This window comes from Oryctolagus cuniculus, chromosome 17, assembly GCF_051225735.1.
Source record: "Oryctolagus cuniculus isolate XC-2025 breed Fujian yellow rabbit chromosome 17, ASM5122573v1, whole genome shotgun sequence".
Lineage (NCBI taxonomy): Eukaryota > Metazoa > Chordata > Mammalia > Lagomorpha > Leporidae > Oryctolagus > Oryctolagus cuniculus.
Window position 1 is genome coordinate 54587103 of NC_142883.1, and position 17810 is coordinate 54604912.

At 39.9% G+C, this 17810-nt stretch overlaps 1 protein-coding gene and 1 long non-coding RNA gene across 3 annotated transcripts in view; one reads left to right on the forward strand and one right to left on the reverse strand.

Annotated features, from left to right (window-relative positions):
* Positions 1–8349, reverse strand: part of LOC100303760 (myosin-8) — a 29962-nt gene extending 21613 nt beyond the window's left edge. The window contains exons 1-8 of one of the 2 annotated variants that reach the window (XM_089318383.1): positions 8086–8349; positions 6123–6358; positions 5308–5451; positions 5062–5218; positions 1211–1238; positions 1001–1109; positions 817–909; positions 627–690 (exon numbers count right to left, since the gene is read on the reverse strand). In XM_089318383.1, the coding sequence (XP_089174509.1) occupies positions 627–690; positions 817–909; positions 1001–1109; positions 1211–1238; positions 5062–5218; positions 5308–5451; positions 6123–6332 (805 nt within the window). In that variant the 5' untranslated portion in view covers positions 6333–6358; positions 8086–8349. Of the gene's footprint in view, positions 1–626; positions 691–816; positions 910–1000; positions 1110–1210; positions 1239–5061; positions 5219–5307; positions 5452–6122; positions 6363–8085 lie in introns of both variants that reach the window. The other variant, XM_002718960.5, reaches the window with a different exon arrangement.
* The window catches only part of LOC149121243 (uncharacterized), a 39116-nt gene extending 27933 nt beyond the window's left edge, over positions 1–11183 (forward strand). The window contains exon 3 of the long non-coding RNA XR_016224297.1: positions 11047–11183. This is a non-coding gene — a long non-coding RNA (uncharacterized LOC149121243). The remainder of the gene's footprint in view (positions 1–11046) is intronic.
* The last annotated feature ends 6627 nt before the right edge of the window (positions 11184–17810 follow it).

Below are 17810 nucleotides of genomic sequence, written 5' to 3' on the forward strand. Positions count from 1 at the left end.
AGAAAAAAAAGTCAGCACTTCCGAGGTATTAAATGATCCTCATTGTTTGGCCAAAATTGGGGGCATTAAATTTGGATGCTTGAGATTTCAAGTTGATGACTGATCCTGTGGTTGTTCATATTAGAGTTGCAGATGCACATGGGATTTGCCTGTGGTTCTCACCAACTAAGAGCCACAAGTGCAGCGCATCTGCTGTAGGGCCTTTTTCATATGAAGAATCCATGACCTCCATTTCAGTTGATCCCTCCTGGGATGCCCTTGCATTCCGTCTGTGGTAAGGGGCTGCTTTAAGCATCTGCCAAAGCTCAGATCAACAGCAGATCGTGGAGATATATTATAAACCACAGAAATCTCATAGGAACCAATCCTAGTATTTTTCTTGGAAAAAATATCATAGTTTCTTTTGAGGCAGGAATTCTTCTAGGAAGTGCTGCAGAGCCATCATTCTGAGATGGCGGCCACTGGTGCGCACAGTGGATAGTGGATAAATCTGGCTTTCCCTCACAGGCAACACTGGCAGCAGACCACTGTTGTATAGGCATCAAGCACAGCAAATGTTGCAACATATCCCTGCAAACAAAATCACTCCCCTCTCTGTTTTGATTTTCAGTGGTCCTGTTACTCACATGTTTCTATATCAGCAGATGCCAGCTTCCCTGTAGTACCAAAGTGGATTCTAATGAATTTACCCTTGAAAACATAAAGATGGTTTAGAATTAAAAAACTAAAGCCACACAGAGAAATGCAGCTGAAATAATAATAATTCAGACACGGTTACTCCAGAATTCTGGGCAGAAAAGACCCCAAGAGACTTACAAAGCGAGAGGAGTTGTCATTCCTCACAGTCTTGGCGTTGCCAAAGGCCTCCAGTAGGGGGTTGGCACTGATGATCTGATCTTCCAGCGTCCCCTGCAAAGGCAAGAGCAGCTTTAAGACTCGAAGCCCCAGACTTCTGAGAGCCCCTCCAGGGTCTTGATTCTGATTTTGCTACCAGACACACCTGCATTTTGCCAGGTTCCTCCTTCTTCTTCTCCCCAGTAACTGCAATTGTTGCAAAGTACTGGATGACACGCTTGGTGTTCACAGTCTTTCCTGCACCGGATTCTCCACTGCCAAACATAAGTCAGAGAAGAGATCAGAACCTTGGCCCACATTGTCAACTTCTAGGACAATCACTGTACACCAGAGAAGAAGAAGAAAAATCACATACGTAATCAGGATGGACTGGTTCTCACGATCTGTGGAAGAAATCAAGATACCCGTTAAAAAAAGATATTTTATGTGAAGATTATTGAATCAGTTCAGATAAAAAACTTGCTCTTTTAACGTTTTAAAAGATGTAACCTGTGATTTTTGTTTTGTGTTTAGTCTCAAAAATAGCTGATTACCTGTTAGAGTAAAATTTCTACAAAGAAGAAGCCAGGCATCATTTGTTTCTTTTGTGTTTACCATCTTAGCCATTTTTAAGCATATCATTCAGTGGTATTAAGTACATTTGTAATGTTTTGCAGCTATCATCACTTTACATCTCTATAACTTTTTGTTTTATGGAACTGAAAGTCCATATCCATTAAACATTAACTCCCTATTCTGTATTTCCTTATCCCTGGCAACCACCTTTCTGTCCACACGATTTTCATTATAATTTTTTTTTATTTTATTTATTTATTTTGACAGGCAGAGTGGACAGTGAGAGAGAGAGACAGAGAGAAAGGTCTTCCTTTGCCGTTGGTTCACCCTCCAATGGCCGCCGCGGCCAGCGCGCTGCGGCCGGCGCACCGCGCTGATCAGATGGCAGGAGCCAGGAACCAGGTGCTTTTCCTGGTCTCCCATGGGGTGCAGGGCCCAAGCACTTGGGCCATCCTCCACTGCACTCCCGGGCCAAGCAGAGAGCTGGCCTGGAAGAGGGGCAACCGGGACAGAATCCGGCGCCGCTAGGCGGAGGATTAGCCTAGTGAGCAGCGGCACCGGCCCGATTTTCATTATAAATAACTCATATAAGTAGAATCACACAGTATTAGTCTCTCTCTCTCTCTCTCTCTCTTTTTTTTTTTTTTTGTGAATTGTATTCTCAAGGCTCATCCATGTGGTAGCGTTTGTCAGAACTGTCTACTTTTTGAAGGCAGAATGGTATTTCTTTGTATGTATATGCCACATTTTGCCAACCCATTTATGTGTTTATGGACACTTGTGTTGCTTCCAAATGTTACATGTTGTGGATAATGCTGCTTTAAACATGGGCATAAGAGACCCTACTTTTAATTTTGTTGGGTATATACCCAAACATGGAGTTGCTGGATCATATTGTTATTTTCTGTTTAATTTGTTGAGGAACCACTATATTATCTCCCACAGTGGCTATACCATATTACATTCCTAACAAAAAGGCACAAGGCTTCCACTTTTTTCACATTCTTTTGGGTTTTTCTTTTTTTGATAGTAGTCAACCTAATGGGTATGAGGTGCCTATTATTTTTTGAAACCTCTGTTATGGAAAGTTTCAAACATATACAAAAATAGAAGTAGTAACATAATTAAACCTCTGTGTGGCCATCATGCAAATGCAACAGTTATTAACATTTGGCCAATTTTATGTCTATCCCTCATGCTAATAGCACTGTATTATTTTAATACAAGCTCCAGGAGACATAGAATTTTATTTGCAAATACTTTAGTAGGAATCAGACAATTTTGAAGTCATAAAAGATTTTACAAATTACTTAGGCTGACTCTATAATTCAACAGATAAAGAAGCTGAGACCCAGAAAAGAAGTGAATTTTGTAATATTAACTACATAGCTTGTTAAGGTCAAAATTTTATGACTTTTTCTGCTACCTGTCTTCCCTGTCAGCTTTTTTTTTTTTTTTTTATTTTTTTTTTTTATTTTTGACAGGCAGAGTGGACAGTGAGAGAGAGAGACAGAGAGAGAAAGGTCTTCCTTTGCCGTTGGTTCACCCTCCAATGGCCGCCGCTGCAGCCGGCGCACCGCGCTGATCCGATGGCAGGAGCCAGGATCCAGGTGCTTTTCCTGGTCTCCCATGGGGTGCAGGGCCCAAGCACCTGGGCCATCCTCCACTGCACTCCCTGGCCATAGCAGAGAGCTGGCCTGGAAGAGGGGCAACCGGGACAGAATCCGGCGCCCCGACCGGGACTAGAACCCGGTGTGCCGGCGCCGCAAGGTGGAGGATTAGCCTATTGAGCCACGGCGCCGGCTCTTGATGTCACTAATTTGACTGCTGATAATACCAAATAAGGAAGGGGGTTAAATTGTGAATATTTGTTTACATTCATTTTCCTTTTAATCTTAAATATCTTTTATAATAATAGACAGTTCTACTGGTTATTTGATGGATACATTATCATGCTGATTTATTAAATCTCTAATTCTATACTGACAGATTATATATTTTGGAAAATTCTAAACATACACATAAGAGAACTTTAATGTTCTATTCAGGGTAGTAGATACAGAATTTGAATCAAACTCAGATGGGCCTTTTTCTTAGTATAAATAAAATCATAGATGATCATTTCATATCTAGTGAGAGTCTTGATAAGATGTTCTAATCTGTTTTGGCTATGCTAAAATGACATTAACCAACTCAAATACCATAGTTATATATGATTTTATAGGATAACCATGTTTGAGAGCTGTAAGTGACATCAAATGTGGAGCAGTCCCAAAAGCTGCAGTGGAGACTTGGATAGGGTTGGTGGTATATACATCACTGTATAGATGCTGGATATTAAAACCTCTGAAATGAGCCAGCATTTGGATAACTTCTGAGAGAAAGCTAGCTCCTGTTGATAACCAAACAACAGTTGACTGGCATAGAATCCTTACAGAACTGCTGGCCAGTTTGTAGAAAAGTTCCTATTTTATCCCTTTTTCTTCTTTGTCTCCCAGTAAAAGTTAGTTTAGAACAATTTTGGTGATCTGTGATTACTTTAAAATTTACTACATATGGGTGAAATAGTCATCTTTCCATTAGATTATTATGTTATAGCCCTTGCCTATATTCCCTCTAAATTAGGGTATTTTTGGTTTTTGCATGTTAAACTTTTTATTTGGTGGATCATTAGGCCCTTGACTGTAATATAAATTAAAAATACATTAAAAATTTGAAAAATTTTAAAAAATGCAACAAAACAAACAAAAAAGAAAAAGCCCTTGGTCTTTAAAATTCCTGGGACAACAGGAACCTCAGGAATATAGACTATCTCCAAAGATTATACATTTGGTATTTGGAGATAAGAGATTTTAATGCTGTATTTATGTCTTTATGTATTTATGTATTTATTATAGGAGTCAAAGATGGTTCTTGGCACCTTGATAAGACAGGACTAAAAGAGTTAGATACAATTCAAAGAACAATTTCAAATAAAAGGTTAATTTTTTTCCCAAGGGAAAAAAATAAGGACCCAACCCCTCCTCCCTCCTTCCCATTCCTGTAGGAAAATGCTTCAAAATTCCTGGGAGAAAAGTCATGGCTATTTCTTCACTCATCGCCTTATGCCAATTGCAAATAAAGATATGAATTCACAAAGTTCCTACATCCTTGATTGATGTAGCTGTGGCTACTTTAAAATAATCATTGGACTTTTATTTCTTTTCCATCCCATTTGAAAAACCATCCCGAAAGCAATAAATGTGATGGTACTTCAAAAAGTTCATAGAAATGGAATTAAAAGTTAAATCTGTTTTGGTGCCAAAAAATATAAATTCTGTGCAAGTTTTTTTCATAATACACATTTTCTATGAACTTTTTGAAGACCTCTACTGTGTTTATGGCTGTCTGCTGATCATTTCAAGTAGGCTGCTTCTCTGTAGCTGTGTTAGCTTAGGACATTGTGAATTCAGCAAACGTCTCTTTGCTCATCTGTAAAATGGAGGTGGCTGCTGGGAGGAAGATAGGACATTAAGGCTTTGAATGTTCTTTGAAAATAGGCAAGCCCCATGTGACTGGAACATGTTATTATAAGAAGACTCTGACGAGGTCTGTTTGCTCCTCAAAGATCCTAAGTACACATATCTGTAAATAGATGCTTTACTCACTCACCAGTCAACATGAACTGGTAGGCGTTGTCAGAGATGGAGAAGATGTGGGGCGGGGCCTCCTGGCGCTTTTTGCCTCTGTAGGCAGCCACCACCTCAGGGTTGTACACCGGCAGCCACTTGTAGGGGTTGACGGTGACACAGAAGAGGCCCGAGTAGGTCTGGGAGAAATCAGAAAAGTCAATCCATGCATCTTGCTTTTTATCCAGAGAAATAAATGGGATAAAAAGAGATGTTTATGGGCACTTACATAGATCATCCAGGCTGCATAACGCTCTTTGAGGTTGTACAGCACACCAGGCTCATGCAGGTGAGTCATCATGGCCATGTCCTCAATCTTGTCATACTTTGGAGGGTTCATGGGGAAGACTTGGTCTTCCTTGACAGTTAGAGTCTGGTAAGCAAGCAAGAGAGCAGTTTGTATTTATAGTTAGAGGTAGCTTTTATGTTTGCTTGTTTATTTTGGCCACAAACCTATAATTGCACACACTTTTCATTGCATTAGCCAATGTCCTTTAAAGGCATGAGAATATGCTATTTAAACTTCAATGCTAAGACTCTGCTTCCTATGATGAGCTAGTGTATTGTCATTTTTTGTTTCTAGATTTTTTTTCCTTCCACAATCTTTCTCCCATTCAGTTTTATCAGTTTATATCATTTTCTTCTTAAATAGGCTAAATTTTTTCTTGGCCATTCATTGCAAGAAACTTAATTATTTTGAAGTAATGGGGATACTGAACTAAGTAAATAACTCAAGAATTCTTCTGATAGGAAGAGCTAGTTTTTATTTCTCCCATGTTTGGAGATCTCGACTGGAAAGTGGAGAATTGAAGGGAAATGGTGAAGGCCAATACCAGTGGAGTAAAGTCCTTTGGAAAGTTGGGAAGGGGAGACCTGCAGCAACTGCTGCAAACTCCTTTTCCCTTTCAAATCTGACGTCTACAGTGACCAGGAGGCTGTCTGTATTGGCACTGGGCTGAGCGATTCCTGGCAAGTGTGGCCTTCACCCCTGGAATTGAGGAGACAGGAAGAGACCGTGGAGTGTGTTCTCCTGCTTTGACTTACGGCTCCACCTTCAGTCTTCACAGTCACTTTCCCTCCTTCCTTGCTTTGTATGGTGCTCTTCACGTAGGATTCCTTGGGCTCCGCTACGAAGACAGATGTTTTAGCGTCGAAAGGCTTGTTTTGGGCCTCAATCCGTTCCCTTTCCGATTTTCGGAGGTAGGGAGCGGCTTCGCCAAAAATCGCCATCTCGGCGTCGGAACTCGCGCTCATGGCTGCGATTTCTTTAGCGGAGGAGGCTGTCTTGGAGAGAGAACACGGGAAAGTCATAAATGTCATAAATGCAAGTTTGAAATGAAAGAAATGTCGAGCATAAAGTGTCCTCCAGGCTGGCATTCCCTAGAGTTCTGGCATAGTCTAAGGGACTGGTTTGGAATGAGACTGTAATTTGAGGCTTCATTTTTAGGACTTAGTGTATTTCCTTTCCAGATCACATATCTTGATCCTCAAGGGTAAGGCACCTACAGTTGAATTAGAATGGAATCTTGGCCGGCGCCGGATCACTAGGCCAATCCTCCGCCTTGCCGCGCCGGCACACCAGGTTCTAGTCCTGGTCGGGGCGCCGGATTCTGTCCCGGTTGCCCCTCTTCCAGGCCAGCTCTCTGCTGTGGCCCGGGAGTGCAGTGGAGGATGGCCCAAATGCTTGGGCCCTGCACCCCATGGGAGACCAGGAGAAGCACCTGGCTCCTGCCATCGGATTAGCGCGGTGCGCCGGCTGCGGCGGCCATTGGAGGGTAAACCAATGCAAAGGAAGACCTTTCTCTCTGTCTCTCTCTCTCACTGTCCACTCTGCCTGTCAAAAAATCTAAAAAAAAAAAATCCAAAAAAAAAAAAAAGAATGGGATCTTTACATGTAGACTCTATAAACTGCAACAGACTAAAACCATTGATGGGTTGTTTTATAGCAACCGTCACTATTTAATATTTGCATCTGCTATATGCAAGGACGGTCAGATATGAAGGAAAGTTTGTCTTGTGCAAATGAAAGTTGATGTTTTCAAAGCTATCAAACAAGATCTTTGCCTTTTAGATGAACCTTTCTCTCAGGAACGAAATAGTTATTTTAAACATCTTTCAGGAGGTGGTTAAAAGAACCTCATAATAAATTCTAGTATTCTAGATTTTTCATCATTTGGGTTGTCAAGAGACTTGGCATTGTCCTAATTTCAAAATCTCTTTGACACAACAGACTTCAACTGTCAGTTAACAGATTTAACCATAGAGAAATGAGAACTTCAACAAGCAGGTCTTTCTTCCCACAGAGTTTCTATGGAGTTTTTTTTCTGTTCACCAAGAAAAAAAATTAAGAATTCATCACATGTGCGTCTACTGATTGACAGATATGCTTCTACAAAGTTGGCATGTCAGATTGGTTGAGTTTTTCCTTTACTCTCAGATAGTAAGTACTTAGAGAAGAGCAGGATCTCTCAAATTAGACATGGTCTTTAGTTCCATGTGGTTGTACTACTTGTGGCTTTTAAAACAAATGTTAATCTTTGCAATAACAGTTCTAACAACAGTGAATCATCAACACAGCAAAAATTTTACAGATTTTTGTAAGATATTTGTTTATGTTTCACATTTTTAGATAAGCATTTATCTAGGGCATTTAAAAATCATGTGCAGAATATCTGAGTATATAATGCTTTGCAGTAGAGAGAAGTTGGCATGGAGTAGTCCGTCGCCCCTGGAAAAGTTCAAAGCACAGCTGAGAACTCACTGTCAAAGTTCCTTCTATCCTAAATGGCCCTTTAATCCTGGAACTCAAATGAGGTTAATCTCTGAGTATAAGGCATTTTGAAGAAAAACAAAAAGATTCCTAGCATTATTAGCAGTCATTTGGAAATACTTTCTACTGATACAACCACAAAAAACATGGAAATAGTATATAATTAAGAATTGTTCCTGACTCCATTTGACTAATGAATCTCCTGTCATCAATAAATGCAAAAAAGCAAAATCTTACCTCTGGAATTCAAGATGAAATGTTGGTTCAGAAGCGTCCCACACTGCAAAACAACACATTTCTTATTAGTGATGTTCTGAAGTTACAGAAGTGTAGTTCAAAGATTAAAATGTCCCTCCCTTGAGGCTTTTGTCTATGAAAACAAAAGTCAAAATTGAGAGGAACAGTTTTATGCTCAGAGATAGGGGACCAGCTCTTTCTGCCCCATGGAGTCCATTGAGTCTGAAGGTCCCCATCACTTACCTCTGGATTCTTGGTGGAGATAAGGCATGAGGGTCAGTCCTGCTTATATAGGAACTAATGTGCTGATGCTGCAGCTACCTCCTCTTTGTTAGGACAAGACATTTGGCAACATGAACCCTCAGCATAGTTTGTAGTGACATTTGGCATGTTTGGATATAATTAGAAGTATTCATATCATTTTGAGTATGTGAACCAATCTCCTATAAATAATTTGACAGAGACCAATGTGTCCACAGAGAATGCTTTCTAGTATGCAGGGAAGGGAATCTTTGACAGTGCCTTGTGGGGCCTCAAATAAATTTTCAAGAGCTATATTAAATTTGGCAGACAGTTTTGTGCATGACTGTGGCAACCAAATGATTAGATACCTGGCAACAAAGTGCTGCCAGGGACTTAGACATTTTCCTTACTTGTGGCCACAGGAACCCCCCTCCCGCCCCCTCACTGCTTTTCCGTAGGCCATTGCCAAGGCTCACCACTGGGGTCCAGGCTTGGGCAACAGAGTCAGTTTGAGAGATTTTGGTGCTTAGTCTCCATTATCCAGCCAGTGCCCAACCACCCAACATTGAAAAAAATTATTAGTAGAAAATACATATTCATTATAGAGGAAACTACAGATAAGAGCAAAAAATGTAGAAATAAGATGCATGCATATGTTGGAGTATATTATATGTACACTTATAGTACATATATGTTTTGTAATCTGCTTTAAAAATTAATATTTCTTAGGTAATTTTTATATCACCAATGTAATTTACATTAATTCTTTTTCATTTAAAATCTTTTCTTAAAAGTCAGGTTTATTGTATTATTTATATATAGTCTAATTCACTCTTATTTAAAGGTAACATTATATGAGTTTGTTTTGTTTTTATTAAACATTTGTAAAAACTTTATAATAAAATTATTTCTTTTGTTGTGTAGTTGTTTGAGTTTATGCACTGGCATTAATTCATGTAACCACCACCACCAACAGGTGCAGAACAATTCCAGTTTTGACTTCTGATAAGTTAGTTGTAACCTCTTATATTTTCATTACCCAAAATTTAAAGCTTTATAGATTAGGCTGAAATTTTCCTTTGATGAACATTCACAATGATGATACCCCCTTTCTCTCTAGAGGTAACCACCAATACCGGTTTGTTGTGATAGTCCAGACTTTTCTGTGCATTTATGTCTATTATTTTTCTGGGAAATATAAATTAGTGAATCTGGTCCAAGAAAATTGGCCCACAGAAAACACATAATGTAGATGTTTAAAATATAGATAGTTGGGGCAAGCATTTGGCTTAGTGGTTAATATACTAAATAAAACACCTGTGTGACATCAGCGTGCTTAGATTCAGCTTCCAGTGCTGGCTCCTATTCTAGCTTCTTGCTAATGCAGACCCTGGGAGGCAGCTATGACAGCTCAAGTAAATGGATGCCTGCAACCCACTTTTGAGTGGGCCTGCCTTTGAGTTCCTGACTTCAGCCCAGCCTAGTCAGTCGCAATCATTATTGGCATTTGGAGTGAAGCAGCACATGGGATCTCTCTTTTTCTTTGTTCCTCTCTGCCTCTCAAATAAATAAACAATATTATAGATAGCATCATAGTTTATATATTTAACAACTTGATTTTTTTCATTCTTTACTCTTGTTTTACTTTCCATGTCAGTATATAAATAATAATATTGGAAAATTGTTCAATATATGCAAAAGTAAAGGGACTACTGTAGTAAACTCAGTGTACTCATCATTCAGCATTAATAATTATCAGTTTATATTCAATCTTATTTTATATATACTCTCATCCATTTCCTTGTTCCTGGATTATTTTAATATTACTCATTTTAAATTGTGTCAAATTCTATTGGTTTGAGAGTGTAATAGTTTTTATACAACTTGTAAAAGGTTTCTCCTGGTCTCATAATAATCTTGGCTCTACAATGACATCAAAATCTTCTAGAAGTTTACAATTTCTAGGTAGCGAAAGTTAAAAAAATATTTTTATTTATATTTTTGCTTTTATGTGTGTATTTTATTGCCTTTCTTAATTCAAGTACTCAGGATCATACATATGTTTTATATTTTCAATCTAATGCTTTTTTTAAAAATCAGATTTAGAATACAACTTTGTGTATGTATCATCTATTTCTGGATTTCCTATTTTGTATCATATCTTTGTGCCAGTAGCACTAGGCTTTGATGTCTACTAGGATACATAAGCATAATCCCTAACTGGTATGTGGTATTTCAGAAAGTTGTTGATTTCTCTAGTTATTTTTATCCTACCCCTTTGTTGAACTCCCTTGATACTTCTAGTAATTTATTTGATTCTCATGGATTTTCAATGTATCACATACAAATAATCATAATTTTAGAAAATAATGTATGTTATTTTTTCCTTCTCTTGTGTTGTCTATGACATATAGAACAATATTGAATAATATTAATATATGTTAATATAGTATTACTATCCTATGTACTTGTGTATATATTCTGTGTGACGTAAGGGCATGCTTATCTTATTCTTGACTTTTGTTGGCTTGCATCTAATGTTTCATCAAGTAAGATATTTACTGTATACTTTTTATTTACTTTGCTAAAAATATTTCATTATAAGAAGTATTAAACAGGGGCTGGCGCAGTGGCTCACTTGGTTAATCCTCCGCCTGTGGTGCCGGCATCCCATATAGGCGCCAGGTTCTAGTCCCAGTTGCTCCTCTTCCATTCCAGCTCTCTGCTATGGCCTGGGAAAGCAGCAGAGGATGGTCCAAGTGCTTGGGCCCCTACACCCACGTGGGAGACCAGGAAGAAGCTCCTGGCTCCTGGCTTCGGATTGGCGCAGCTCCAGCCATTGCAGCCCTTTGGGGAGTGAACCAACGGAAGGAAGACTTCTCTCTCTGTCGTCTCTCTCTCTTTCACTGTCTGTAACTCTGTCAAATAAATAAAAAAAAAAACTTTTAAAAAAAGAAGCATTAAACAGTTCTATTTCTGATTGTATGTCTGAAAGAATTTAAAATGTGTTTATACAAACTTTTGTGTGCAAAGCTTATAGCAACATTATCCATAATAGCCAAAACATCAAACCGAGCAGATGTCCATCAGCTGACAGGATCTGGTATATCCACGCAGTGGAATATTATTCAGCCATAAGAAGAAATGGAATGCTGGTAGATGTCAAACATGGATGAGTCTTAAAGAGAGAAAACGCTAGATGAAAGAAGCCAAACACGGAAGGCCCAAATATAAAGTATCCCGAATAGGGATCTCCACGGATACAGAAAATGGACTAATGATTGCCTGAGGAGGGAGAGGAAAAGGGAGAGTGAGTGGCTGCAAATAGACCTGGAGTTTCCTTTTGGGATGATGGAAATGTTTGGGAATCAGTGGTAGTGGTTTCATAACTCTGTGAATTTACCAGAAACCACTGAATTGTGAACTTTAAATGATGAATTTGTGTGTGTGAAGTATGTCTAAAAACATGCTTCGAGGGGCTGGTCTTGTGGCACAGTGAGTTAAGCCACTGTTTCTGACACTAATTTTGGTCCCAGCTGCTCCACTTCTGATCCACCTAGAAAGGCGGGCCCAAGATATAGTTCTTGGCTTCTGGTTTTGGCCTGGCCCAGACCTGGCTGTTGTGGTCATTTGGGGAGTGAACCAGCAAATGAAGTCTTTTTTTTTTTCTTTCTTTCAAAGATTTATTTGAGGCCGGCGCCACGGCTCACTAGGCTAATCCTCCACCTTGTGGCGCCGGCACACTGGGTTATAGTCCCGGTCGGGGCGCCGGATTCTGTCCCGGTTGCCCCTCTTCCAGGCCAGCTCTCTGCTGTGGCCAGGGAGTGCAGTGGAGGATGGCCCAAGTGCTTGGGCCCTGCACCCCATGGGAGACCAGGATAAGTACATGGCTCCTGCCATTGGATCAGCGCGGTGTGCCGGCTGTAGCACGCCGGTCATGGTGGCCATTGGAGGGTGAACCAACGGCAAAGGAAGACCTTTCTCTCTGTCTCTCTCTCTCACTGTCCACTCTGCCTGTCAAAAAAAAAAAAAAAAAAGATTTATTTGAAAGAGTTACAGAGAGGTAGAGACAGAGAGAGGCTTTCCATCCGCTGATTTACTCCCCCAGATGGCTGCACAGCCGGAGCTTCGCGGATCCGAAGCCAGGAGCCAGGAGCTTCCCCCAGGTATCCCACATGGGTGCATAACTTGGGCCATCTTCTACTGCTGTCCCAGGCCACAACATAGAGCTGAATCGGAAGAGGAGCAGCTGGGACTAGAACTGGTGCCTATATGGGATGCTGGTGCTTCAGGCCAGGACTTTAACCCGCTATGCCACAGCACTGGCCCCAAAAGGTCTTTCTTCCTATCTGTGTCTCTGCCTTTCAAATAAATAAATAAATCCTTTTTTAAAAAAACAACAAATGTATTGGGTTTTTATCAGTGTTTCATTTTGTATCTTTTTTTTTTAAAGATTTATTTATTTATTTGAAAGGCAGAATTACTCACAGAGAGAGGAGAGGCAGAGAGAGAGAGATCTTCCATCTGCTGGTTCACTCCCCAATTGGCTGCAATGGCTGGAGCTGCGCCGATCTGAAGCCAGAATCCAGGAACTTCCTTCGGGTCTTCCACGCGGGTGCAGGGGCCCAAGGACTTGGGCCATCTTCTACTGCTTTCCCAGGCCATAGCAGAGAGCTGGATTGGAAATGGAGCAGCCTGGTCTCAAACCGGTGCCCATATGGGATGCCAGCGCTTTAGGCCAGGGTGTTGACCTGCTATGTCACAGCGCCAGCCCCTGATTTTGTATCTATTAAGGCTAGAAATTGCCCCCTAACTTGTCAATGTAATGAATTATGTGATTGATTTTTCTTACTTTTCCTATCCTGGAATTTATGAAATAAAACCAATTTTAAATCAAATTTTCCAAAGTTTTTTTCTTTTTAATTTAGTTTTACTGAATAATTTATTTTCTAATTTATGTTTTCTCCATTTAATTGTATTAACTCCTTTATTTCCTTAAGTTTGTTTTAATTCTTGGTCAGTAGTTTAAAATTTTAATGTTTTTATTTCAAATCCTTGGTTATTTAAAGCATTTTTTTTTTAAGTTTTAGATGTTTAAATCTGTGTATTAGGGGAAGGGTGGGCAGCTGTCTTTTAGTTCTTGATTCTTTTTATCCTGTGTATGTTGTGAGAAATTCATACCTTAATAGGCCTAAGAGGAATGAGGGATGTAGTTCCTATGTCTGTGTTTGTGTGTATGCAAGTAAGTAATAAAAACAACACTATTCAGTTAGTGTCAGGGTAAGAACATTATGTACACCCCCACAAACTTCTCTCTTTTTCTAAAAAAAATTTAATTATTTGTTAGAAAGTCAGCGTTACAGTAATAAAGGCCCTCCCAACAAAGAAAAGCCCAGGACCAGATGGATTCACTGCTGAATTCTACCAGACATTTAAAGAAGAAGTAACTCCAATTCTTCTCAAACTATTCAGAACAATCGAAAAAGAGGGAATCCTCCCAAATTCTTTCTATGAAGCCAGCATCACCTTAATTCTTAAGCCAGAAAAAGATGCAGCATTGAAAGAGAGTTACAGCTGGCGCCGCGGCTCACTAGGCTAATCCTCCGCCTTGCGGCGCCGGCACACCAGGTTCTAGTCCCGGTTGGGGCACCGGATTCTGTCCTGGTTGCCCCTCTTCCAGGCCAGCTCTCTGCTGTGGCCCAGGAGTGCAGTGGAGGATGGCCCAAGTCCTTTGGCCCTGCACCCCATGGGAGACCAGGATAAGTACCTGGCTTCTGCCATCGGATCAGCGCGGTGCGCTGGCCGCAGTGCACCGGCCGCAGCGGCCACTGGAGGGTGAACCAACGGCAAAAGGAAGACCTTTCTCTCTGTCTCTCTCTCTCTGTCCACTCTGCCTGTCAAAAAAAAAAAATAATAAATAAATAAATAAAATAAAAAAAGAAAGAAAGAGAATTACAAACCAATATCCCTGGTGAACATAAATGCAAAAATCCTCAATAAAATTCTGGCCAATAGAATGCAACAACACAGAAAGATCATCCACCCAGACCAAGTGGGATTTATCCCTGGTATGCAGGGATGGGTCAATGTTCGCAAAACAATCAATGTGATACACTACATTAACAGACTGCAGAAGAAAAACCATATGATTATCTCAATAGACACAGAGAAAGCATTTGATAAAATACAACACCCTTTCATGATGAAAACTCTAAGCAAACTGGGTATGGAAGGAACATTCCTCAATACAATCAAAGCAATCTATGAAAAACCAACGGCCAACATCCTATTGAATGGGGAAAAGTTGGAAGCATTTCCACTGAGATCTGGTACCAGACAGGGATGCCCACTCTCACCACTGCTATTCAATATAGTTCTGGAAGTCTTAGCCAGAGCTATTAGGCAAGAAAAATAAATTAAAAGGATATAAATTGGGAAGGAAGAACTCAAACTATCCCTCTTTGCACATGATATGATTCTTTATTTAGGGGACCCAAAGAACTCTACTAAAAGACTATTGGAACTCATAGAAGAGTTTGGCAAAGTAGCAGGATATAAAATCAATGCACAAAAATCAACAGCCTTTGTATACACAGACAATGCCATGGCTGAGGAAGAACTTCTAAGATCAATCCCATTCGCAATAGCTACACAAACAATCAAAAACCTTGGAATAAACTTAACCAAGGACGTTAAAGATCTCTACGATGAGAATTACAAAACCTTAAAGAAAGAAATAGAAGAGGATACCAAAAAATGGAAAACTCTCCCATCTCATGGGTTGGAAGATCATTATCATCAAAATGTCCATTCTCTCAAAAGCAATTTATACATTCAATGCAATACCAATCAAGATACCGAAGACCTTCTTCTCAGATCTGGAAAAAATGATGCTGAAATTCATATGGAGACACAGGAGACCTCGAATAGCTAAAGTAATCTTGTACAACAAAAACAAAGCCGGAGGCATCACAGTACCAGATTTCAGGACATACTACAGGGCAGTTGTAATCAAAACAGCATGGTACTAGTACAGAAACAGATGGATAGACCAACGGAACAGAATAGAAACACCAGAAATCAATCCAAACATCTATAGCCAACTTATATTTGATCAAGGATCCAAAACCAATCCCTGGAGTAAGGACAGTCTATTCAATAAATGGTGCTGGGAAAATTGGATTTCCACGTGCAGAATCATAAAGCAAGACCCCTACCTTTCACCTTACACAAAAATCCACTCAACATGGATTAAAGACTTAAATCTATGACCGACACCATCAAATTATTAGAGAGCACTGGAGAAACCCTGCAAAATATAGGTACTGGCAAAGACTTCTTGGAAAAGACCCCAGAAGCAAGGCAGTCAAAGCCAAAATTAACATTTGGGATTGCATCAAATTGAGAAGTTTCTGTACTTCAAAAGATACAGTCAGGAAAGTGAAGAGGCAACCGACAGAATGGGAAAAAATATTTGCAAACTATGCAACAGATAAAGGGTTGATAACCAGAATCTACAAAGAAATCAAGAAACTCCACAACATCAAAACAAACAACCCACTTAAGAGATGAGGCAAAGACCTCAATAGACATTTTTCAGATGAGGAAATCCAAATGGCCAGCAGACACATGAAAAAATGTTCAAGATCACTAGCAATCAGGGAAATGCAAATCAAAACCACAATGAGGTTTCACCTCACCCCGGTTAGAATGGCTCACATTCAGAAATCTACCAACAATAGATGCTAGCTAGGACGTGGGGAAAAAGGGACACTAAGCCACTGTTGGTGGGAATGCAAACTGGTTAAGCCACTATGGAAATCAGTCTGGAGATTCCTCAGAAACCTGAATATAACCCTACCATTCAACCCAGCCATCCCACTCCTTGGAATTTACCCAAAGGAAATTAAAATGGCAAACAAAAAAGCTGCCTGCACCTTAATGTTTATTGCAGCTCAATTCACAATAGCTAAGACCTGGAACCAATCCAAATGCCCATCAACAGTAGACTGGATAAAGAAATTATGGGACATGTACTCTATAGAATACTATACAGCAGTCAAAAACAATGAAACCCAGTCATTTGCAACAAGATGGAGGAATCTGAAAAACATTATGCTGAGTGAATTAAACCAGTCCCAAAGGGACAAATATTATATGTTCTCCCTGATCGGCGACAACTAACTGAGCACTAAAGGGGAAACCTGTTGAAGTGAAATGGACACTATGAGAAACAGTGACTTGATCAGCTCTTGTCCTGACTGTTGAAGTACAATGTAATACTTTATCCATTTTAGTGTTTTTTTTTTGTTCTAGTACTATTGGTTGAACTCTGTAATTAACGCACAATTATTCTTAGGTGTTTAAATTTTAACTGAAATGTGATCCCTGTTAAATATAAGAGTGGGAATAAGAGAGGGAGGAGATGTAAAATTTAGGACATGCTGAATCGGACTTGCCCCAAATGGTGGAGTTAGAAATGTGTCAGGGGATTCCAATACAATCCCATCAAGGTGGCATGTACCAATGCCATCTCACTAGTCCAAGTGATCAACTTCAGTTCACAATTGATCACACTGATAGGTCTAAGAGTCAAAGGGATCACACAAATAAGGTTAGTGTCTGCTAATACTAACTGATAGAATCAAAAAGGGAGAGAACAATCCAACATGGGAAGTGGGATACACAGCAGACTCATAGAATGGCAGATGTCCTAAATAGCACTCTGGCCTCAGAATCGGCCCTTAAGGCATTTGGATTTGGCTGAAGAGCCCATGAGAGTATTTTAGGCATGGAAAGCCAAGACACTCTGGGAAAAAAAAAAAAAGACCTAAATGAAAGATCTCTGCGAGTGAGATCCCAGTGGAAAGAACGGGCCATCAAAGAAGGAGGTACCTTTCTCTGAAGGGAGGAGAGAACTTCCACTTTGACTATGGCCCTGTCGGAATAAGGTCGAAGTCAGCGAACCCAAAAGGCTTCCATAGCCTTGGCAACTCCTGACTAGAGCCTAGGGAGATTACTGACGCCATAAACAAGAGTGTCAAATTGTTAGTCAACAACAGGAGTCACTGTGTACTTACTTCTCATGTGGGATCTGTCCTTAAGTGTTGTCCAATGTGAAGTAATGCTACAACTAAACTGAAACAGTATTTTTACACTTTGTGTTTCTCTGTGGGTGCAAACTGATGAAATATATACTAAATCAATCTTCTGTATATAAAGATAATTGAAAATGAATCTTGATGTGAATGGAATGGGAAAGGGAGCGGGAGATGGGAGTGGTGCGAGTGGGAGGGAAATTATGGGGGGGAAGCCAATGTAAACCATAAACTGTACTTTGGAAATTTATATATACTAAATAAAAAAAATTTCCAAAAAAAGGAAAGTCAGCGTTACAGAGAAAGAGGAAGAGACAGAGATCTTCCATTCTCTAGTTCATTCCCCAGAGGGCTATAACAGCAAGGGCTAGGCCATGCTGAAGA